General features: G+C 57.0%; 1 protein-coding gene across 3 annotated transcripts in view; it reads right to left on the bottom strand.

Annotated features, from left to right (window-relative positions):
* The window catches only part of Nfam1 (NFAT activating protein with ITAM motif 1), a 58284-nt gene that overhangs the window by 16117 nt on the left and 18326 nt on the right, over positions 1 to 23841 (bottom strand). The window contains exons 1-3 of one of the 3 annotated variants that reach the window (XM_004845465.3): positions 15787 to 16033; positions 2688 to 3017; positions 1118 to 1230 (exon numbers count right to left, since the gene is read on the bottom strand). In XM_004845465.3, coding sequence (XP_004845522.1) covers positions 1118 to 1230; positions 2688 to 3017; positions 15787 to 15886 — 543 coding nt within the window. In that variant the 5' untranslated portion in view covers positions 15887 to 16033. Of the gene's footprint in view, positions 1 to 1117; positions 1231 to 2687; positions 3018 to 15786; positions 16050 to 23841 lie in introns of those variants that run through there. The other 2 variants (XM_021258852.2, XM_004845466.3) reach the window with 2 other exon arrangements.

The following is a 23841-nucleotide window of genomic DNA, read 5'->3' as shown; positions in this document are numbered from 1 at the left end:
ACAGGCTCTGAGACTGAGTTCTGAACCCTCTATTGTCTGCGACCTCCTTGCACAGGGAACTTCTCCCAACTGGTTACCAGGCGACTGTCCCAGTAGCCTGTAGATTTAGTCTGCTAGGTGCCCTCTGGCTTCCTGGTCTCTAGCACTAGACCTGGCACATAGTAGGTGCTCAACTAATTCAAGGAATGAATACACTGATTTAATCATGACCGTGAAAGGGCCCTGCAGATTATAAGCCCTTCGGTAAGTACTTATGGAGGGGCTACTATGTGCAGGGCCCTGTGCTAGAAGCTGGGGCTGCCACAGGGAACAACCAGAGTCAGGTATGGAACAGGAAACCAGAGTCTGGGTGGCAATGAGGATGCAGGGAGCTCCAGGGGGAACACCTCTGCTCGGGGGAGGTGCCATGCACAGAATGAGCCAGAGCAACCTGCCCTCCACTCATACTCCAGCCCTGACTCCACTGCTTTCTATGTGACCTTGGCCAAGTCACGACCTCTTTGAGCCTTGCTTTCTGGAGCTTTGAGACGGGAAGGAGGTCCTCACAGAGCTACAGAGGGGAACGGGGGGAGCGTGTTGAAGGGTGCTGGGCATGCTGTGTCTCCAGAGCTGTTCTTCCCTTCCGGGTTGCTGGGCTCGAAATGGTGAGCATGAGGGCCTGCATCCGCCCTCAGATTCTCAGAGGGACTCACTACCCAATGGAGCTGTTTCTAACAATAAGATAAGAAGGGAGCTGGGCGTGGTGGTGCACACCTGTAATCCCAGCACTCTGGAAGGCTGAGGCAGTCTGGGTGAGACACTGTTTCAAAATAAAAAGTAAAAAGGGCTGGGATATAGCTCAATGCAAAGGCCCTGGTTCAATCCCTACTACTGGGGGGAAAAGAAAGATAGAAAGGGACCTGGTGGTTCAGGTCCCACCACGGGAGCTTGGGGGGCAGGCACAGAGTGGGAGGGACTGGGCCAGGGAGTGCTCTCAGCCCTGTCCGTGAGGGACACCTCCTGCAGGGCCCAGGATCCCTGTGGGCAGGTGGGTGCCCCACCCGTGAGGCCTCCCAGGCCTGGTTTGGGTGAAGGCCATGTTGCTGCCGCATCTCTACTGTGCGTGACTGTCCCGTACCTTCTTCCAGAGCAGCAGAGCTGTGCCCAGCACACTCAGGACAGCCAGGAGGCCAGTGAAGCCACAGAGCAGGGGCTTCCGGGAGCTCGGCGGTGGGTGTTGGTATCCTGTGTCTAGGGGAGGGGACAGGGAAGCAGAGCTTAGTTCCCAGGAGAAGCCAGGAACTACTTAGCCCCACTGACCTCCAGACCCCAAAGCCCTTTGTTACCCTTCACCTGGGACCCAATTTCCAACCTTCTCCCCCAAGGCCCTGCACCAGGCTGGATGCCCCAGCTGCACCTCAGGTCCTCAGTCTTTTTCCTTTCCTGGGGATGAAACCCGAAGTGCTCAAAAACTGAGCTACATCCTCAACCTCTGTACATTTTATTTTGAGACTCGGTCTTGCTAAGTCACCCAGGCAGGACTCAAGCCTGTGATCCTCCTGCCTCAGCCACCCAAGTAGCTGAGATTATAGGCATGCCCCAGCAGGTTCGTGTACTTAACTTACTTTGTTAAACCTCCTGTGTATGTTGAGTGCCTTGACTCTCTTGATGGACAAGGACTATGACTGCTCCTGCCTCAGTGAACTGGCTTCACTGAGGGCTGCTAGGAGGACCCTGGCTGAGTCGCATCGTCTCTGGGGCCTTCCCTTCCCACCATTTGAAATGGTGACAACGTGGGCAAGTGTGGTGACAGTCAGAGGTGACAAGTTTGCATGCGGACTGACAGGAGCTTGCACCACGGGTAGTCGAGCACCCCACCTCTCCTTTTCCTCTTCCCACATCCATTCTTCCCTTCCCTCCTCCGACCCCCTGGCAAGAATTTATGGAGTTGGGTGTGGTGCACACCTGTGATCCCGGCTCTCTGGGAGGCAGAGGCAGGAGGGTCACAAGTTGGAGCCCAGCCTGGGCAGCTTAACAACTCAGTGAGATCCTATCTCACAAAATAAAAAGGGGCAAATAAATAAATAAATAAATAAAAAGGGGCTGGGGTTGTAGCTCTGTGCAAAGCCCCTGGGCTCCACCCCCAATATCATAAAAGAAAAACAAAACAAAAATCAATTCATGGTGTGCAGACCAAGGGGTAGGCACACTAGCATGATGCATTGGCAGCAGGACACCACCCTTGCATGTGGGTGTCACTTCTGGAAGACCAGGCCCAAGGTCACACTGGGCAGGCAGTGGGACTGGATTCCAACCCAGGTCTGTGGGATTTCAAAGCCCACAGCCCCTTCCAAGGGAATCCGAGAGGCAGGTCAGAGAATCATGGCTTTGGGGAGGTGCTGGTTCTTAAATCTCAGGGTCTCACACACACACACACACACACACACACACACACACAGATTCTCCAGAGGCTCCAGGCCCCTTCCCAACAGTGTCAATGGGACCCCAAGGTGAAGGGGCCAAGTGACTTCTGAGGCCACTGCCCGAGGTGTCAAATAGATCCACATTCCAGGCCCTGCCAGGTGGGGGCTCCCCAGCATGCTGTGATCCACAAGGTCAACCAGTCTGCACTTCAGATCTCGCACCCCCACACTGCAGGGTGAACCTGAGGGTCCTGCACCCTTGGAAGAGCCCAGGGGAGGTCTCACCTCTGACCAGGATGAAGGTGCCTCCGTCCTTCACTATGATGCTTTGCCAATGAACACAGCAGTAGTAGGTGCCAGTGGCTGACGCATCCGGTAGCCTGGGATTGATCAGGCATTTCAAGGTATAGGTCTTGTTCTCTGTGCCCTGGCCCGGGTGGCAGGCCTTTTGCTTTTCCGGGCTCTTCTGGCCCTGGAGATCCACGTGGAAGTAGCTGACGGTGAAATCCTTGAATTCTGGGGTGTAAGGGTAGGTAATTCTGCAGCTGAAGGGGACGGTCATGTTGGCCAGGGAGACCAGGATGGCAGGGCCGGTGTGGCTCACTGACTGCCCTCCTGAACGAGACAACGGGAGAGAGAAACAGGTTACCAGAGGCCGCCTCACCCCCACCTGCTTCCCTGTGCTCTAGCCTCAGGTCAACCATTTTCCACTTGAGACGTCACCCTCCTCGGGCACCCGGAGGCCAGGCGAGAGTGAGATCTCCAAAGGAAGAGCCCAAGCAGCAGAGAGGTCAGGCCACCAGCTCCCAATCCTTGGATCCCTGGGCAGGGACAGAATGGAGTTGCGACCCCACCCCAGGCTGGGAGAGAGCCTGAGCTCCAAGCTCCTTCTTCCCGGAGGCACGGGGAAGACCAAAAGCTGCAGGAGAAGGAGAAGACAGAGGCAGGAGAACAAGGCAAAGAAGCAGGGCTTCCCACTGCTCTCCCCGCGCCAAAGCAGCAAGACAAACCTTTCCCGAATGTTAACTCAGAGAACATTTGTCAACTTTCTGCGCAGCATAACGAGCAATTCCCTGGGGGCCGTTTTCCACTGAGGCGGAAGTGTCCCATGTTGCCCATTTGGGCTTCGGCTGTGGACCTCAGTATCCACGGCAAAGCCATTCCACAGGGGACACCCTCACCTCCAGGACACAGTTTGGAAATCTCCAAAGCAGCAGCCTGGCCTGGCTGGGACCCACAGGCTCTTGGGATGCTGTTCAGATCCTGGGCTGGGGGCTCGGGTCCGAAGCCGCCGTGTCTGATCTGGGCTACACAGACCCCTGGGCTTCCTTCGTGCCTGCCTCCCAGGCCTGTCTTTCCCTGGCAGCTGAGCGGAACAGCGCAGAGTTTTAAATTGAGGTCAGCAGCAGCCAGCTAAGAACATGCAGGCCGTGTGTTAATCAGGAGAAGATCGGACGTTTGAGACGCTCAGAGGGAGCCCCAAGATTTATTTTGCTGGAGAAAGTGAGGCGTGGGCCTCCTGCCTGAGGTGTGGGCTGGCACGAGGCCAGGCTGGTCTTTTCTCAGTTCCTTCAGCTCAGCTCTGAGCTGGATTCTAGGGAAGGGGCCCCAGGGGAGGCTGGGCCTTCTGGGGACTCAGGTCTGGGATGAAAATGGCTGGCGCTGGTTAGCACTGCACAGCTCTGCATAGACTGATATTTCTGGTTTCCTGTTGAGCCAGTACAGAGACACCTCCCCCACCCCACCCCCAAAATGATCTGAAGGCTTCAAAGTCCAAAAATCTGCCAGGTGGGTCCACCGTCACAGGGGGTTAGCTTTGTTGTAACTAACGTGACGAGGCTCACTTTGGGAATGGTCTGAGCAGGCATCCGGGGCCCCTCCTCGGTAAGAAGCTCCTGTCTCGGGCTCGCCAGGGATCAAGGGGGGTGGGGAGGGAGATTGCACTGTACTTTCTATCTCTGGACTGTGTTGTGGGATGATTGTGCCTTCGAAACAACACAGTATCTTGGTCATTCAGGGCAGAGGTCCTGTGAGACGTAGCAAGGAGGATAGAGAACCCAGGGCAGGGGGAGGTTTGTTGTATGATCTCCCAGGATCTTGGGTGGGCTAGAAGGACAAGAAGCAAGAGGATGAGGGCCGAGGATTTAGCTCAGTGGTTCTGGGGCCTGCCTCCCAAGTGAAAGGTTCTGAGTTCAATCCCTGGTACCAAAAAAAAAAGAGGATGAGATGAACACTACTGGAGTCCTTCCCGCTCTGTGCCCTCCACTGGGGCCCCTCCACCTTGACCTCTCTACCTTCAGCCCGCCACCTGTGGCCTCACATGACTAACGCCTCCACCCCCCAGGCTTGATTCAGCAGCTGCTCCTCGGCTTGTATCTACATCCTCCATCTTCGAGGCTGCCAGGAGTTGGGCTCAGCTGGTCTAGGGTTTCCACATGGGGATAGGGGTTGGAGCCTGACAAATTCACCAGGAAAGTGGCCTTGCCAGGGAACTGATAGGGACCTCTGCTCCCCAGGACCTCCCTGGGAGGACGTGCAGTCAGCATTACACCTTCCTGTTTGTCCAGGCAGGAAGACATTTATCCAATTGTCTTGAAAACTCCCCATCTGAGGTATCCTTCTAAAAATGATGGAATCTGCTAGTGCACTTAAGCTGATCTTCACCATTCTCGGGGAACTCTGTAAAAACAGACATCCATTGTTCCACAGCTTTCTGGGATTTGTTGTGTGACAGTCAGAGGGTTAGGATCGTGAAATGCAGGCCCTGGCTCAGCTGGACACGGGGAGAGGGCCTCCCAAACCAGAGCCTCTGCCCTCTGATGAAACTGCTGTCCCCAGAGGTAGAAGAGGAGGCAATGTCTGCTGTACTCTATCAGAAACAACAGCCAGTCAGGCACATCAGCGCACACAGTCATGGAGAAAGGGGGACACGGGGGATGGGGCAGGTCACCTCCTTTGCTGAGGAGTCAGCACCCAGGAGCCTCGACCACAGTAGCTGCCCAGCTCCTGCTCTTTCTCCTGGACTTGTGCCCCTAAAAGGCCCTTTCTGGGGTGTGGGCTGTGGGGGTCCAGCCCCCAGTTAAGGTTCATAGCTCTGAGTCCATGAATCTTTTCCCAGTGGCTTCCATAAACACATAAGGGGAGTACCAGTCAGGTCACAGGGCCTCCTAACTGACCCTGGGCCTGGAGGGGCCCCCTGCCCTGGCAAGACCCCAAGTCTGATGTGGAACAGAGGGACTCCAGGGTGGGCAGGCTGATGGGGGAACCACTAAGTCGGTCTGGGTGGCTGGGGCAGGGGATGTTGGTGCCCTGGCCCCAGGAGCACATGGACAGAAGGGTGAGAACATGCACGGAAATGCCAGTCTGGCTATAACACAGGCGCTACGGCAACAAAATGTCAGAGCCACAGTGGGCACCCAGGGGCCGTGAACCACCCATGAAGATGCACTGCAGAGCCCACCCCAAACACTGCCAGCCCCAGGGCTCTCAGGCTGGGCAGGCTGGGCAGGGCAGCACTTGGCATCTTGTGCAGAAGGAACAGATGTGATGCCTTCATATGGGGCAAAGGGCCCGAGAGGCATGGCAAGGGCAGGCTCAGGCAGGGGGCTTCAAGGGCTGGAGTGAGGATGAGCTTCCTGCCTGGCTCAGCCTGGTACCCCTTCCGGTTACTCCTTCCAGCCCAGGTGGGAATGGCACGGGGCGGGGGGCACTGGAGGTCAAGTCCAGGAGAAGCCATTCTGGACCAGGGCCTCAGAAGATGTACAAGAGGATGGGATGGCGCTGGGCAGAGACAGGAGAGGGCACCCCAATGACAGGGGCCTGAGGGGTGGCAGAGAGGCAAGTAGGGTAGTGGGGCAGGACCAGCCTGAGACAGCAAGGTTAAAGAATCTTTGGGCTGTGACCTGGCCCAGCCCTGCCCAAGCTCGGCTGTATCCTGGTTGGTCCCTGAGTCCTCCCTTGCCCCACCCCCACCTAGCTGCAGGCACCTATGCCGCAGCTGGGCAGGACAGACCACCCCCACTTCACAGAGGATCTCACCGCTGACGTCCCTCCACCCCTCCATTCTCTGCAGCTCCAGGGACTGCTCAGAAGCCTGGGCTTGGCCGGAAATGGGGGTGGGGCCAGGAGGTGGGTGGGGAAAACCCAGGCCCCTGAGGCAGCAGGCCCAGACTTGGGTGCTGGCTCTGCCACATAAAGGCTGTTGCAGCCTTTCGAGGGAGGCCTTACTTCTCTGAACATCACTGTTTCCCTGCATCACATGAAGGGACAATGCCAACCTTACCTTAGGGGTGTGGTGCGGTTCAATGGGGCCAGGAAGTCAGTGTGCCTACTGCAGGGCCAGGGGGCCTCTCCCCATGGGACAGGAAGGAGGCAGGGGAGTCAGATGCCAGCTCTGCTCACCTGCCTGCTTGAGAGGATCACAACACGGGGACTGCAGGAGCTGAGGGGGCCTATCCCTGTCCCAGGCTTGTCCCCCACCTCAGACCCTAGCCCGACTGGACCCTGGGGTGGGCACTGGGCTTTGGTGCCCAGTGTGGGTACAGGGGTCTGAGACAGATGAACCCAGCCTCCTCCTGCTCATTCCCCTCCTGCCGGCTCTGCCCCCCTTGTTGAGAAAGACCCTGCCTGCCATCCGCAGGCACCTGGTTCCTTCCTTTTCCGGTTCTTCTTATGACTCTGTGGCTGCCTGCACTGCTGTCTGGTGGCTGGGTGGAGGCACCTGGTGGCAGACCCCCCTCTGTGGACCCCATGCTGCACCCTTGGCCAGGAGGGAACTTGACCATGGTGTGCGGGTGCCCACCTAGGCAGCTTTCCTGTGCTCATCAGGGATCAAGACCTGGACCTCAGCACAGTGCTCCCCTCTTTTCCTCTTAGGCCCCTGTCCAGCCATCTCCTACCCAGGCAGGGCTGCCTCTGCTGGCTCTGACCCACTCCCATCTCCCCTCAATCCTCCTGCCCCCCAAGATACCCACACACATCCTGCTCCTGTGTTGCCAGAACCAGCAGGGGCTCCTACTAGATGAGACACAGGAAGGAGTCTGAAATCAGGCTACAGGGTCACAAGAAGCAATTTAAAAACATGAGCATCAAGCATCTCACGAAGGATTCTGTTTGTGACCTTCTGGGTTCAGTTATAGTCACACAACTGGTCAGACGGGTTCATACTAAAACATACATTGGGCCATTGATTACAATAAAAGCCCTGCAAGTCGCTGGCCTGGAGGATCTGTCCCCATCTATTCCCACTGCTTGGAATGTCCTCTCTCTTTCCACCCCACCCTCAGTCCCTAGGCTTTGGGGTCACCCTCTCTGCCCCCAGGACTTCTGCATCCTCCCCGAGCCACACTTGATTGGAGTCCTCAGCATAGCACAAACTCTTGAGGATCACTAAGCCACTTGACAAGTACAGCCGACACTCCCCAGGCCTGGTTCCCTTTTGCAGATGAGGAAACCGAGGCTGAGAGAGGCAACAGGGGTTGCCTACGTGGAACAGTGGGAGGTGGTGGGGATTGGGTTTTATACTGGGTCCCTCCAAGACCCTAACCCCATGCTCTTCTTAGACACCGCTCTACACCTCAGTTTTAAAAATCTCTAAGCAAGCAAAAGAAAAACTTCCCAAATAAAAGAAATACACCCTTTAATGGGAGTCAAAAATTCAGAGGCTACTTCCCGAAATGTGTGGCATCTAAAAGGTGGGCATAGGTGGGGACAGCAGGGCTCAGAACTGACCCTATATGTTAGGGGGCTGCTAGTGTCACCCCAACTGCAATACAGCCTGGGGCTCCCTGAACAGAAGTAAGTGATCCCATCTGCCCTCAGCAGACTGTCTTGTGACAGCCAGCCAAGGGTCCCTCTCTTGCTTTGGGAGAAGAATGTCCATGTGAATAAATGAATTTGGTATAAATGACTGGAAAAGCCCCAAGGAGCTCACCGGGCTTCCCCTCACCCTCACATTCTTACACGCTGTCTTCCCCCCTTCTGTCTTTGCTCCAGCTGCCCTGGGCTCCCGGGCAGCTCCTCAAATCTACCAACTCTGGACCAGGGCCTTGCCCCTAGCTCCCCCCTGCCTGGAATTCAATCCCTTCCCCAGCACTGAGCAAGAGCACCAGGGCCCAGATGCGCTGATCAAAGGTATCTGTCCTGACTTCGGTCGATTTTAAAGGAAAACACTTTGATTCCCCGGCTGCAGAAGAAAGCCATTCCCACGGTCTTTATTTTAGGCCTGGAGTTTGCCCTCCAATTTAATTCTGGCATCTCTCAGAGCTGCATCTTTTGGAAGGCCTTTCTGAAGGGCTCCTGGGAAGACACTGGCCAGGGCTACTGGTTTATCCCTGAAAGTCAGAACGCTGGCAGCAAATGCCATGGCCAGGTGGTAGGCGTTGGAAGGTGTCCTTTCAATAGAGTGTCTTACGGAGCTTTTAGCCCAGACGGCGCACTCAGACGCCCTCATATCTGTCAACACCTCTGAATCACACATAGCCAGATGTGGATTGGCTCCGAGCCCTTTCCACAGCCTGTTCCAGGGTACACGTGGCCCTGCGAGGACACAAACCAAGTGCAGAGTGTCAAATGTTTGGTCCCATAGAGCTTCACACATTTAACTGGGATTTTTTTTTGGGGGGGGGGTATAGTCCTCACCTCCCTTTCAGCTGTTTTGAAAGGCAGGCTGCCATAACTGCGGAGTCCTGGGTCAGCAGGGGACATGGTCCCTTGTCAAACCCACTTCCACCCTCCAGAGGGGTGTCAGGATGTGTGGGGGCTGCAACAGGGCTGAAGGGGCTGGGCGGGGGCTGAGGTTTCTCTGAATGGGGGTGAGTGACATAGGGTGAGGGGAGAAGTCACCCAAAGTCACACCACTGAGAATGGAGCCGAGTGACACCTTTTAAACTGGTGGCACAAAAGGAAGTCCTTGGGGTGGACACAGAGAGGGGATGCTGCCCAGCCTGGGAAGGGCAGGGGCTTTCTGGGGTGGGGACCCTCGGACTGGATCATTGCTTTTTATGAGTTATAATTCTTCAGATCCCCTGAAGAAGTGGAACAGACTCACTGTAGAAATTCTGGAAACCACAGGGAAGAATCAAGAAGAAAGGAGGACTTGTCTTCGGTCCTACACCCTGCCAGAACAGCTTCGCACATTTTGATGTCTTTCTTTCCCATCTCTTTACCGAGCTGATCTTTGAAGGGAGAAAAGAGTAGGAGGCTGCTGGGTGGGGGAGACACAGAGAGGGGTTCGGAGCACCTGAAATCTCTTGGGTGAAGCTTCTGGAAGTCCCAGCATAGGGCACTGAGCTGGGGCACTCGGAAGCAGGTGGAGTTGAGAGTGGGGGTTTGCAGCTGGAGGGGCGGGCACGGGGGAACAGGAGAGGAGGGGTCCCCAGAAAGCCCCAGAACGAGCCTCTGCAGCCTTTCCAATGGGAAGTAGTGACACTGTGATTGTTTTTGCACTGCAGAAAGAGAACCATCGAATCTTAGGGTTCCACTGAGTCTTCCTAAGCCGCCTAGAGCTCTCCTTCAAACCAGTGACTCATCCCGTGGGCTCTCCCCTCCTCCCTTAACGCCTTCCCAACGCCTTGGACCCCCAGTGGGACACCCGTGACTGCCCCACGGAGCAGCACGGAGCAGCTTGCACCCCCCCGATGGGACTGTTCCATCCCACCTGATGGGACCGTCATACCTCCACCACCAGTGGTTCAGAGCCACCCAACAGCCAGGCCTAGGAATTACAGCCCTGCGGTGAACGTGAGAAAATATAACCGCTCCTGGCCGCCAGCTAATGTCTGTCCTAGGACAACCGGCCCAGAGCACCGCCAGCCTGACTTCTCAGTCTAGGGCTCCCCAAGATCCGGCATCCTTGGGCAGAAACTTTCCATTTCAAGCTCAGCTGTTTCTGCCCTTGACCCTGACCCCTGGGCTCCCAAGGCTGTTCCCAATGTCTTTACTTTCTCCAGCTTTTCCGACATGTCCACCTCGAAAGGTGGATGCTCACTCCATCCTTGGCTCTGCCTGCAGCCTCCCCTGCCTGAGTGAGGTCATGCCCTGCCTGCCTCTGTGAACCGAAGGTGGGCAGACCAGGGGAGGGGGTGGAGGGCACCTCAGAGAAGTTAGCCTAAGAGTGTGACCTTGACAAACAGCTCAGGGGTCACCAGGTGGGTGTCACCAGGAGAGAAGAGAACTTCCCAGCCAAAGCAGGAGCGAAGGCTCAGGAATGGGACATGTGGCTGACTTCTCCTTCAGGGGTTCAGCAGCAGCTCAGGAGTGGGTGTGGCAGTGGGGCAGGATCCTGGGAGGACCAGACAGCCCAGGTGGGGCAGCGTCTTAACTAACGATGGCTGACAGTGGGGAGGCTACACCGTGGTACTCTGTAGACCTCCTGTCTCCCGGTCCCCTTAGTCCTTAGGTGAAGGTCTTTCAATCCCTAGCGGGTTCAGAGGGTCTGCACATCTGAAATATGATGCATTGCTTAGGCCCTCAGAAATGTGCCCTTCGGCCCTCTGACCAGCTCCACAGGGCAGTGTCCACCCAACTGTGTGAGGACTGCCCACCCAGTGGGAGGCTGTCCCTGCCTTGACCATCAGCAGCCAGCAGGACCTGGCCCTGGGCCTCAGAGGGCTCTGGCTCCAGCCTCCTCTTTCCCCTCCATAGCGGGAACAGACACCCAGCAGGGTCCATCATGCCACCTCTTCTGGCTCTTCCCGACACCTGTGCAACCCCCAGCCCCTAGACTAAGTCCCCGGGTGCTGACACTTATCAAATGGACCCTCAGAGGTAGGAGCTCGAAATCTCCAGCCAAGACACCCCACAGAACTGTTGGCCAGGTCCTTCCGGCTCAGGGCCAGCAGGAGCTCCTGTTCTGACAACATCAGGGCTACAATAAGGCTATATCCAGGGACAGTAAGTCACCAGTCCTACAGGCGGTCTGCGGAGGTTGTGGGGAGACCTTTGAAAACCCTGATCCCCAGGCAGAGAGGAGGGGCAGCAGGGGACAGCCATTGGGCCCAGAGAGACTGGCGGGCAGGACACACACTCACCCTGCCCTGTGGAAGTGGGAACCAAGTCCTACTACCCACCAAGCTCTCAGACCCAGAGTCACACCCAAGGACTCACAGCTCCTCCCTGGGAGTCCCAGGTGACAGTCTCTGAGCCTACGCTGGTGCTGAGAGGGCCTCCCTGTAGACGCTGGTGAGCAGGGGCAGGGGAGATCCTATCTCCATATCCATGGTTCCCCAGCACCCCATGCCCAGCCCTCGATCACAAGGCCCAAGGGGCTTGGTGCTGTCTGCTGGAGAGGGCCCTGAGGCCTAGAGGGCACGTAGACCTGGACAGCCACCTAGACCTTCTGTCTCTTCCCGACTCTGTCTGTGCTTCCTGGTGGCATTCCATCTCCACCCTGCTTACAACTTCCTGGGACAAATGTTATCTTTTGTCCTGCTATCATTACTCTTTCCTGAGCATCCTCTAGGTGCCAGCCCCCTGCTGGGTACCAGGGATGTGAAACCACATGAGTCCATGCAGTCCTTGCCCTGTGGACACTCACTACCCACATGGGGAAAAGCAGCTTCAATGGTAACATAGGCCCAACACGGTCACACGTGCGCGCATACACGTATGCATTCACAGCTCCAAACAGGAAGCCCCTGAAATACCCAGTGTCACTAAAGACATCGCAGTAGATTCATTCACCGGGCTACCCCTCAGCAGGAGTCCACAAATATGTTCTCCACAGGTACAGGGATTAAACATCGTGGGCTTCTTTCTGGACCATGTCATGTGGATCCCAGCGTCTCAACTCTACCATGTAGCCAGAAGCAGCCACACATGACCTGTGAACAAGCATGTGTGAATGTGTTCCAACAGAACTTTATGGATATGGAAATTTTGAATTTTGTATAATTTTTACATGTCACAAAATATTCTTTTGATTTTTTTTCCCCAACCATTCAAAAATATAAGAAACCATTCACAACCCCCAGGCCATACCAAAAGAGGCAAAGGGCTGGCTTTAGCTTGAGGGCTATGGTTTGCTACTCTTGCTCTATGGCAGCGAAAACAAATTTCAGCCACACCATAACTCCTTATGCCTTAAAAGGCAAAATGTTGAATGAAGGAAGCACATCACAAAAGAATACACACAGTATCATTCCAATTATACCAAGTTCAAACACAGGCAAAGTGGGCAGTAGCTCAATGTTTTTCAATGTTGCTCTGGGCTCCATCCCCAGAACCAAAAAAATAAAACAAGCAAATGAGTCTACGTGGTTTAACGAGGTGTACTAAATGATAAAACTATAAAGAAATGCCAGCAATGATTGCCCTAACATGAGGTGATGCCCCTGAAGCCACCCTCAGAGAGGATGTCTCGGGAGCAATGTCCTCTTCTTTCTTGGCCTGTGTAGTAGGCACATGGAACTTTGTTTTATAGCATTTATTGTGCAGCGCTGTACTTTTCTGTATTATTTTTCACAATCACAAAGAAAACAAAAAGGATAGGATGGGTGTCTGAACCCTCACCTGGCAGGGATTCGTAATCCTCCGGGAATGGTCTTACACTCTACTGCCCTGTGAGAGACTCTCCACTCAAACAGAACCTCTCACTAGTCCTTCCCCTTCTCTTCCCCCAGCTCTGCCTTCTGGCCTCTCAGCCTTGATTCATACTGTATGCTTGCCCCTACCCCACCTGTTCATCCTCCTCCTGTCACAGGGCCCCCTCCAGCCAGCAGCCTTTCCAGCACTCCCGGCCTCACCTCCACCTACCTCTGCCTCCCAGGCTCTTTACTGGCATTAGACAAAGATGAAAAGCAGAGGGGAATGGTGACAGAGCCCAGAGCAGCAGGAAGGGAGGCAGGAAGCCCTGGCCCAGAAAAGGCAGAGCATCGATACATTCTTTGAACAACAAAGGCAGTGGTCCCACCTGAGGTCAGAGCCAGTGGTGGTGGAGGCCAACCGCATAGGCCATTTCTGCCAGGGCTCCTGTTCTCCAGGCTGAGTCCTACAGTCCCTACCAGATAGAGCGTGGGGCCTGTGGCACTCTCTCCTCAATCCCTCCTCTGCAAGAACTGGTCCTCCTCAGTGGGTATTTGAGAATTAAATACAGCCCAGAGATCTAGAACGGCCAAGAAGAAAAAGGGGACTGATACTTTTGGACGACATGGAGCCCCAGAAATGTTAAGTAAATGGGCTAAAGGCACACAGCCTTTAAAGAGGAAGGATGGGCCTTCAACTCAAGAGTGTCCACCGCCTGCCTCACAAGTGCAAGGTCTGGGGTTCCATCCCAGGTATAAAAAAAAAAAAAAAAAAGAGTGTCTGGTCCCAGAGTCCTTTGGGGTGGCTGGGCCTGGTGGAAGAGTGTGAGAACAGCAGAGCTTGTTCTGGAGAAGGGAGCAGGCCCAGGCCCAGCTCCCAGCAGGAGGCGGAAGAAGAGGAGGAGGAGCACTGGGAGCTAAGAGGCTGCAGGGACAGGAGTCTGTGGGCTCACCGAGATGTCTCGGGTTTCAGTTGGCCCTGCTGGCTGCTGACATGATGGGCCCTAACCCTCTCCCGCACTTCCGGTCCTCAGGATGTCCTAAGTGGCAGGCTGGGCATTATTAGGGTACCCATTTAACAGATGAGGGAACTGAGGCACAGCAACATTAAGTAATCTGCCTTGAGTCCCAGTGTGAGAGGCAGAGCTCCTCTTGGTCCTGACTCAGGCTGCTGCATGTCCCTGGCCTGCACACGGAATCCTACATCCTGTTGGCCCCTGTCACTTCCAGTGCTGTCTGAGGACATGGGTGGGCCTTGACGAGGACAATGAGGGCGGCCGAAGCAGTGGGGTGGGGGCTCGGGGGAGGCAGGACCTGGGCCTTCAAACTCCCAGCGTACGCAGCACCCCAAGAAAGGGGTGTGTTTGCCACTGCAGTGGGGCTCAGGAGACCGTGGGGTTCTTTCCCATCTTGTGAAAGAGCAGGAAGTATTTCTCTTTGCTACAACTTTTGTTGCAATATTGCAAAGAAATCTGTTTCTGTTTGCAGGCCCCACGGTTACAAAAGAGCTTTTCCACTGAGGCAGCAGCCCCGCCTGGCACAGCCTCTCCCAGCCGTGGACCGTGGTGGGGTCGTGGGGCAGGGGTGGAGTTGGGGGCAGAGGGACCTCACAAAGAGAAATGATGGGGATTTGGGGGAAATTTGGTTAAAATGACTGAGCGGGACCTCGGAGGCATTGCCCCCACCAAGCTGCTCTGGCCAGACTTGCACCAGGCTGTGGGAGGCGGGCACGGCACGGTGGGCACAGGGTAAAAGCAGGGCCCTTCTAGGGGAGAGGAGCCCCAGGCCTGCTGGCTGGATGTCCTGGCTGAGCCTGAGGTTGGCCTGGGCCTGCTTCCCTATCTGTCAGATGGTGCTGATGGGGACATTAGGTGCCCTGGAGGAGTAGTGGGGGTGGGCAGTAGCTACCCGGACCGGTTAAGGGCTTGATTAAGGCTAACTCAAGGTCATCAAGGTAATTGTTTATAATACACATAAAAGTGAGGGGGACCAAGAATGAGAGTAGCTCCCAGAAGCCTCATAAAAATCTAAGTGGATATGAAGGAAAAGCGACCGCCCTCCACAGCGGGGTGGGCCCTGGCCAGCCACAGGACTGGTGGGGGTGATGGCCAGTGCTGGCTGTCTGGAGGGGACACTCCTGGGGGCTCCCTGGACTGCATGAACTCGCCCCATAGCCTCCACTCCATGGCCTGGCTTGGATCCAAGCCACCCAGCTTCTGGGAGCCTGGGACCTGGCAAAGGGCCCAAGAGCTGTCCTCTGCTATAAAATACCTGGCCCCCGTTGTATCTCAAGAGGTGGGAGGTGCCACCCTCCCTGGTGGCGTGACAGTTTTGTGCCCCGTCTGCCTTGCCCTGAGTAGCCGGCTGCTGGCCTTTCCTTTCCTCCCTGGCAACTGTACCCAGGATGGCTCTGTCCCTTGTGCTTCAACTCAAGGGGTTCCGAGACACAGTCACCTAAGATTCACTGGGCAGGCAGAGGGCTGCCCCTCCCCACTGACCCCTCACTCGACCCCACCACACAAACCCCAGCCTCCTTGTTTAGGGCCAGGCGGCCAAGCTCGGGGGGTGGGGATCTGTTAACATGGCAGAGAGGGGGGACAGTCCTGCCCTCCCCCCTTCAAAAGCCATCTTGGAAAGGTATCAGCTGAACACCTTCTTGGTCCCTGAAGCCTTCCCCTGTGAAGTTGCCAATGTCCAAACGGCCAGCAGCAAGTCCCCTGAAATGGGTCCCCAGGAATTAGCTGCACAGCTGGATGAAAGGCACTCGGGTGTGTGTGTGTGTGTGTGTGTGTGTGTGTGTGTGTGTGTGTGTGTGCCCTTGCACGCATGTGGAGAGAGAGAGAGAGCTTGAAGTCAGACGGTACCTGCCAGCCGCAGGGTCCAGGGCACCAGGAGCAAACCGAGGAGCTGGAGAGCCATGAGAGGGCCGGCTGGAGCCTGCTGCCTCGGAAACCAGCTCTTCATCCAGAGCCGCCTGATGCTTGGACAGTGGGGCTCCTTCCTCTTTAGCTCCCAGGAGGCACCAGCCTGCACCAGCCACCACAGTTCCCTTTTGTGTCCCCACAAGCTCCTCCCGGGCCGCCCTTCTGCTTCTTCAAAGCCAGCCCTAGCGTCCCCTCTCCATAACCCCAAACGTCCTCAAACTTCCTCAGAGAGTGCAAACAGCCTGGTGGGGCCAGCTCCACTGAGGAGTCTGGGACTTCGACTTGTCCAGGCCACATGGCAGGAGGAGAGCTGGGGCTGGGGTCCCAGGCCAAACTCAGGTGGGCTCCAGCCTTCCTGGGTCCCTGCTGAAAGGAACCCTGTCCAGGGGACAGTGGTGACCACGGAGAGGAGGGCACAGGGTTTCCATAAGTGACCTCGGGTCCCAGGTTAGAGCTTCTGAGACAGTTTTAAAATGACCAGCCTGCGAGGAGGTACTTGGAATTCCTTGACACTGTGCTACCAAGGAATAGGCTTTGAGGGGCTGGGAAGACAGAGGCAGTTGTGCAGGTGAGAGGTAGAAGCCACACATCCCCAGCCCTAGAGAAGCCCAAGGCCTCCTGCAATCAAAAGGCAGGCTGGCGTCATTAGCCCAGCTGTGGGCACTGACGGGCAGACGTCCAGGGGACACCACCTGCCTGGGATGTGGCTCCTCCCTCAGGCTTCGCTCCGCCTTAGCTCCCCATCCCCCCACCGTGAGACAGGGACCACTTCCCCATCTGGCTCCAGTCACAGCCCCGTCCTCACCCGCACAGGGACAGCTGGGTCTGCTGCCTGGGAGCCCTATATCCCTGGGCTGGATGGGGTGCAGGTCAGGCATCTGCCTGGGTCAGGAGGGGCAGGGGCACAGGTGGGAAGGTAGCTGCCCACAACCTGCAGAGAAATAAGCTCAAACCGGGTGCCCAAAGGAGAAACCATGGCCCGAAGAGGCAAGGTGACCTGCCCAGGGTCAGTGCAGGTCCGTGGGGCCTGGAGGCCAAGCCAGGTGATAACCGTGGCTTTCTCCCCAGCCTGCTGCCTCCTCAAATACCAGGGCTCCCTGGCTGCAGCCCCAGAACGTCACCTTGGACCCCTGTTCAGTGCTTCTCCCGGATCCCTTCTCTTCCACTTCACACATGAATAATGAAAGGCAAAGGTGTAGGAGCCGGGTGGGCAGCAAGTGGGAGCGGGGCCACCCGCCAGGCAGCGAAGATGTATGAACACAAGACCTTCGGGCGCACGGGGGTGGGCCAGGCCCCAGCGGTATTGACGGCTGATCCATCACGGTGGTGCATGATCGCACGTGTCACAGCAAGACACAGATAATCTGCTTCACGCTGCTCCCCAGCTCCTGGGGGGAGCGGCTGTCTAAGCACCTCGATGCCATGGTGATAGACGTCATGTTAATGGCTGAGCGTGCAGGGAGCATCCTAAAGAATCAGACTGTGCCTCTGCGAGTCTCACTCCGGCTTGGCATCAGGAGGCGGCTGAGTGCCAGGCTGAAGAGAAACACAGAACCCTGCTCCCCCAACACTGGCACTGCCCCCACGCCTGCCCAGGTGCCAGCCTACTGCTGCCGCCTGTCTGCTCTGCACCTGCCAAGCTCCTCTGGCCCTGGATGTGGCCTGTTGCACACCTAGTGGGCCGCTTCGTCTATGTCTTCACATCTCTGATAGCTTTACAGCTGGCACAGGCTGGCATGGTTGGATGGGCCACTGAGCATAAGCTGCGAAGGTAACTGTCTCACATGGCACGGCAAACAGGAGCCTCCTGGCCACCTCGGTGGGATGGCTAGACTCGGGCTGGGGCAGGAAGAGGGCCATGTCCCCACCACGCAGCGCCTGGGGCTACAGGGCATGGATGTCATGGAGAAGGGGAAGCTGAGGTCCCTGTCACTCCTGGCTTCTGAGCTGCTCCACAGCCCATGGGCTCCTGCAGAAACAGGCACCTGCCAGCCCAGCATCTCCAGGCTGGCCCTGACTGGTCTCAGGACCCGGGATGATGGAGGGAAAGCACAACACCTTCAGAAACCTCCCGACTTTCCACCTCTCCTCCCCCAAGCTCACCGCCCAGCAAGCAATGGACTAGCTATGGCGAGTTCTGCCGGCTTTTCCTCTCCTGTGCCCTTTTTCCTCCTCCTGCGCTCCTACGGTCCCCGGGACAGTACCACTCAGCCACCCGCTGTCCCTTCCTCCCTCTGTCCTTCTCGGCATGCTGCTCTGCACCCAGCACTGCCTTCTGGGAAGGATGCAGCAGGGAAGGACCCAGCTTTGAGATGGCCAGATCTAGGAGGGACAGCGACACATCTAGCATACTTTGGTGGTGGCAGGGCGGTTCAGAGTGGCTTTTAAGTGCCAGACGCTGGTCAAGGGCCTTTAAATCTCCTGACCACTGTAACCTCACTGCAGTCCTATGAGGCAGGTGCTCCAATCAGTCCCATTTTACAAATGAGGAAACTGAGGCACCGGAGGGTAAAGTGACTCCTGACCCTGCTCTAGCCACCTCTCCAGCAAAGAGAGACGGCAGGGGAAGGAGGGAATTGTCCAGGGTGAAGGAAGGAAGGGTGCTGGGGGGCTTCAAAGAGGAGGGTGGGCTTGAGGGAGGAAGAAGTGAGTGGGGAATCGAGGGAGCACAGGTGTGGCCTGTGGTCCCTGGGGGTCTACTCTACACTGAGACTACAGCATTCCAAACTGGACCACCCCCCTGCCCTGTCCTCAGCAGTGCCACAGACAGGTATTAAGCGCCTACTGTGTGCCAGGCAGCAGAGGTTCAAACCCAAGTCATAGTTTTGCCCTCACTGTTCCCATCCCTGAAGGGAGGGTGGAGGGGCCCAGTGCAGCCGGAGCCCGGAGCCCTCTGTCCGGAAGGGTGCCACGGCAGCAGGCGTTACAGGAAGCAGAAGTTCTAGGGGAAGGGGCCACTGCCTCCCGCCCTGGCTTCGGAAGTCACCTCCTTCCTCCCCTAAACGCCGCTCCTGGGGTTTCTAGGGGCCACGTCCTTGTGCTCTGCCTTCTTTCCTTCAAGGGTCACTTGGTAGGGGAGGTAGAGGAGCACCAGGGGCGCATTCGGGGTCCCCTTCTTAAGCACTTCCACTCTTGAGAGGGGGTGAGCTCCCAGTTGTCGGAGGTAGCCAAGGCCATGGGAGGTCCGTGGCCTGGGCACGACGCTTGTCCTGGTGGATCCCCAAGTCCCTTCTCCGTTCAGGCTGCCCTGTATGTCTGGCCATTTCTCAGGCACTCCTTCCACGCCAGACAGTTTTGAAAGCCTTTCATGTCCCAACTCCGGGAAACATTACCACTTCCGCTAACCTGTAGACGAGGGCAGTGAAGTTCAGAGAGCACAGAGCACCTGCCCAAGGCCACACAACCGAAGCGGCAGCAGGGCAAGGACCCTGGCTCCTGAGGCTGCTCTGATCACAGTGTCGCCTGCAGCTCCAGTCAGGGCTGCCATCGCAGCCCTCAGTTCACAGATTCAATGACAGACGGAAATGAGTGGGTCAAGTCTAAGGCCCCCTACCAGACACACAGCTGGGGACCCACAGCTTTTCCCTGCTGGCTCTGCTGGGGGACCCAACCAGGCACTGGTGCCCCCCCCCCAGCCCTACCGCGCTAAGGTGATTGGGAGATCCTGAAATACTGAAAAGCAAAGGTGACACCATTTCTCAAGCTCATTCCGTGGCACACCGTGCACCGGTGGGACTCAAGCGCTACTGTGGCCTTAGAAGAGACCAGCGCTGACCAGGCAGCGTGGCGGGGGCCAGAGCCCCCAAGTCCTGCACCTGGGGTCCTATTCGCCTCCTTGCCAGCCACGCCGGGGAGCCCTGGGTTGTCCCGTGTCCACGGCGCCACCTGGTGGCGGATGCGGGAACGCCCTCCCCGGAGATTTCCTCCTCTTGTCCTTTCCTCCTGCCCTAAAGATCCCGCGCTGCCCCGGGCCGCCAACCTGCCAGGTCAGACCCAGGGCCCAAGCGGCCGCAGAATAGGGTGGCGGAGCGGGGACCAGGGCAGGAGGGACCCTAGGCCACCACGTGCGGGGGGAGGGGTTTGCAGGGCGTGGCACCCGCAAGCCCCCCAGTGACTGCGTCCCAGCTAGCGGCCCGCGGAGGGCGCTGCCCCTCAGTTATTGCCGCCGGGCCGACCCGTGCCAGCCTGGGCTACTCCCCACCCCCCACCCCCCAGTCCCGGCAGGGGCTGCCCAGGGCCAGCTCCGCCAATTAGGGAAACAGCCTCCCCGAGGCGACTTCAGGCTTCGTCGCTCACAGTTCTCGGGTTCCTGGCACCTGGAGCCTGGTCTCTGGGGGCGGGGCCAGGGCCTCAATATGCAGCTTCCTGGCCCCACTGCACAGGCAGGGACCGCATCTCCACAGCCTGGGCCACCGCAGTCCTGGCCTCAACCTGCCCTTTTTCTCCTTTTTCCCTTTCCTTCTCCTCCCCTCCCCCTCCCCCTCCTGCTGTCCCCCCCCCCCCCCCCCCGTTTTCCCCGTTTTCTCCCTCGTTCTCCTGTACCCTGGAGGGGTCTCAGGCATCCTGGGAAGAGTGAGATCCAGAGCCACCCAGGTCGTTTGCGGCGGGGCGGCGGGGGGGGGGGGTGGTTTGCATCCTCATCAATGGCATGGAGTGAAATTCCAGCTTCTGAGGGTTTGGCCGAGAAGGAAGGAGGACTGGCAGTGGGAAAAGTGCTTGGCAAGGTGTTGACAGAAAGGAAGGTATTCTTGTTCTGCCTTGATCTTTAGTCCTTGTCTTTTCTTTTTTCTGTACTGGAGATTGAACCTAGGGTCTTTACACTGAGCTACATCAACAGCTGCTCCTTTTAAAAAATCAGTATTATTATTTTAAGTTTTGAGTCAGGGTCTTGTTAAGTTGGTAGATTGTCCAGGCTGGGCTTGAACTTGCAGTCCTCCTGCCTCAGCGGCCCAGAAGGCTGGAATTACAGGCCTGCCACACCACACCTGGCTACAGTCCTTGTCCCTGTGTAGATCCCTGGGGTTGGGGTGGGGATCATGGAGAACAGGGAGGGTCTGCCAAGGGGGGCTGAAGAGGGCACAGAGCTGGAGAGAGGTGTTTGTGACAAAGGACTCTGTGGTGGTGACAGGCCTGGGAGGGGAGGGCCAGGAAACGGGGTCTCCAGGCCCTGTCCCCCACTTGCCAGGGCAGCTGTTCTTGGAGCAACCCCATTGGGATTCCAGATGGAGGGGGTGGGCAGCAGCAGGGGGTTCTGCAGGGACTGGGGACTGCTCCCCCACACTTTGTTCCCCAGGAAAGCCCAGTCCACTTCCTGTCCCTCCCCCACACCCCTTAGGCTAAGGGCAGGAACAGCACCGCTGGGCAGAGCCCAGTCACAGTCAGCAGGCCTCAGCTTCAAAGGTGGCAAAGGACTTGGGTGGACACCTTTACTTCTTGCAGCGACCCAGAAGTCCCCTCCAGTGATGCACCATGAACTTGGGGTCGCCCATGCATTCCCTCAACAGACTCCCAGGCACTGCTCTGGCAGGGCCTGTCCTGTTCGCCCACTGGAGGCCAGAGCCTGACCTTGCTCCCCTGAGTCGCGGCCCAGGGTGAACCCAGCAGGAAGGGCAGTAGCTTGGATGGGGCTGAGGCCATGGTGGTCACCAAGGTGGTGGGGAGCTCTGGGAGGAGCCAGCAGGGGCTGGAGTATCCAGGCCAGGCTGACAAGTCGAGGCTGGCGGGGGCAAGGGAGCTGGGCGGGAAGGGCCCCTCCGCTCTGAGGCTCACCAACAGCACAGCACCCACAGCAGGTGAGTAAAACCGCTTACTGTTTGTGCTAAAAAATGGCTGTTGCACGCCTGTAATCACAGCACAATGGGAGGCTGAGGCAGGAGGATTGCAAGTTCAGGCTCACCTTGGACAACTTAGCTCAAAAGAAAAAATTCAAAAAAGGGCTGGGGATGTAGCTGAGTAGGAAGACCCTGTACTCAGTACAATCCCCAGCACTGAGAAAAAAGAAAGAAAAAAAAGAAAACAAAAGGGAAGGAAGGAAGGGAAGAAGGGAAGAAAGGAGGAAGAAATGACTGGCCTTGCAGCCAGACTAGATTTCTGCCCTTCTCACTTCACATGAACAGACTCGCAGCAGCACCGGAGGCCTGAGGCTCCTGGCTGCTACCCAGCTTCTGCGGGAAAAGCCCCCTCAGAAGCCGAGATCCCTGCATTCGGTGAGTGGGAAACCCCTCTACACACAACACCCCACACCACTGAAGAGGTGTCTTCAGGACTAGCAGCCCTTGCTGCCCAGAACCCCCACCCTGGGCTCCACCGCGCCAGGAGAGGGGAAAGTTTCCAGGCTTTTTCCTGGACCCAGCCTGACCAGTGCCTGCATCTGGGTCAATGCCCCCTGTGGCATCCCTGTCCTTTCCTCTCTGGCATCTGCTGGCCTTACTGTCAGCGTCCTAGGGAGGCTGAGCTAGAGCTACTCAGGACCTTGCCAGATGCAGCTGACCTCGGCTTGAGCAGGGCCCTTGTCACCAGGCCCTGGACCACCACCTGCTGGGCCTGGGCACTGTCCAAAGTGAGGGTGGAACGTGCTAGAGTGGCACAAGGGCAGAGAGGCCTTGGCCCATCCCCGTGGCCAGCCGGTGCCGCAGGTGCCACTCTGTCCACATTTTGCACTGAGGAGCACAGTCACTTTCCTAAAGCCATACAGAAAGGGAGGGTGGGGCCGGGACCAGAATCCAGTTCTGGGGCAACCTCTGGGATGTCTACCCTCCCCGGCCAATGGGTGCTCCCTGCAGCCCTGTTACCTGCAGCCTCCCTTCCCTGGGGACAGCGCCCCCAGCTTCGGGTGTTCAGCCCCAAGCACATGCATCACTGGATGGATGGACGGATGGGTGGGTGGGTGAATTTGGTTCTGCACAGGAAAGACCTGGCTGTAGGAAAAGTGGCCTCAGATCCCTGTCTCCCCTGGATTCAATTCCACAGGAGTTGGGAGGACCCAGTGGCAGGCAACAGGGCTCAGCAACTGCTGAGAATCCCAGGAAAAAGGAGACCCCGCCCTTGACCTTTCTCGGCCCTTTCCTGCAGGTCCGGCCTCCTGGTTTTTGAATGCCCCCCTCCATACCCAGGGTGTAGGTTTGAAGGGGGAGCCCAGTCCTTCTGGGTCCCCTGTTTCCTAGAGCTTGGGTTGGGGCCCCAGCAGGAGGAGACCTCTGTGTGCCCCTTCTCTGCCCCAGCTGAGGACCTGGGTGGCCTTCAGTGGCAGCGCATGGTGCAGGATAATGTGAGCTCCCCACGAGAGACAGAGATGAATTTGCAGTGGCCCTAGGAGAGGGGCTGCTGTGGAAGCCCCCTTGTCCTTCCCCTCTGCCTGTCCTGATGCTACCCCCCTGGGTGACTGGCTGAGGGTATCACCCTTCATTTGCATTTAGGCTGCTCTTTGAGGACATTCCAGGTGGACAGGGGCCTGCTCCCTGCACTCTGTGACCCAGGAAGGGATGCCCTGAACCCGCACTGTGGGGCACACAGCAGGACAAGACAGGTGCAGGCTAAGTTCCCCAGGCTGGGCTCAAACTTTCCATCCTTCTGCTTCAACCTTCCAAAGTGCTGGGTTCACAGGTATGTGTCACTGTCACTACACTCGGCTTCCTGTGCAGTTTTGAGAAGCCACTCACTAAAAACCAAAACAAGACATAGTGGCAAAGCCGAAAGTAGGCTTGAAAGTATTAATTTGCCATTCTGTTCTAACCAGAATCGAAATCACACAATTTTTAAAAGACTCTTCAAGACTATAAACATCAAGGGCCAAGGATTTAGCTCAGCGGCACCACACCTGCCTTGCCAAGCACAAGGTCCTGAGTTTGATCCCCAATACCAAAAAAAAAAAAAAGACTATAAACATCAAGCAACTCAGAAAAGTAATAGGATCTTTTGAATGAACTCCATACCACGTTCCCTGTTTTTTATGTGCTGCTTGCCTTTTTGTACAGCAGGGATTTCGCGATGCCATAG

This window comes from Heterocephalus glaber, unplaced genomic scaffold (assembly GCF_053883595.1).
Source record: "Heterocephalus glaber isolate CG9 unplaced genomic scaffold, H.glaber_assembly_v1.0 deba00001444, whole genome shotgun sequence".
Classification (NCBI taxonomy): Eukaryota; Metazoa; Chordata; class Mammalia; order Rodentia; family Bathyergidae; genus Heterocephalus; species Heterocephalus glaber.
Note: the sequence above shows the minus strand (reverse complement) of the source record. Positions and strands in the feature narration are given on the sequence as shown.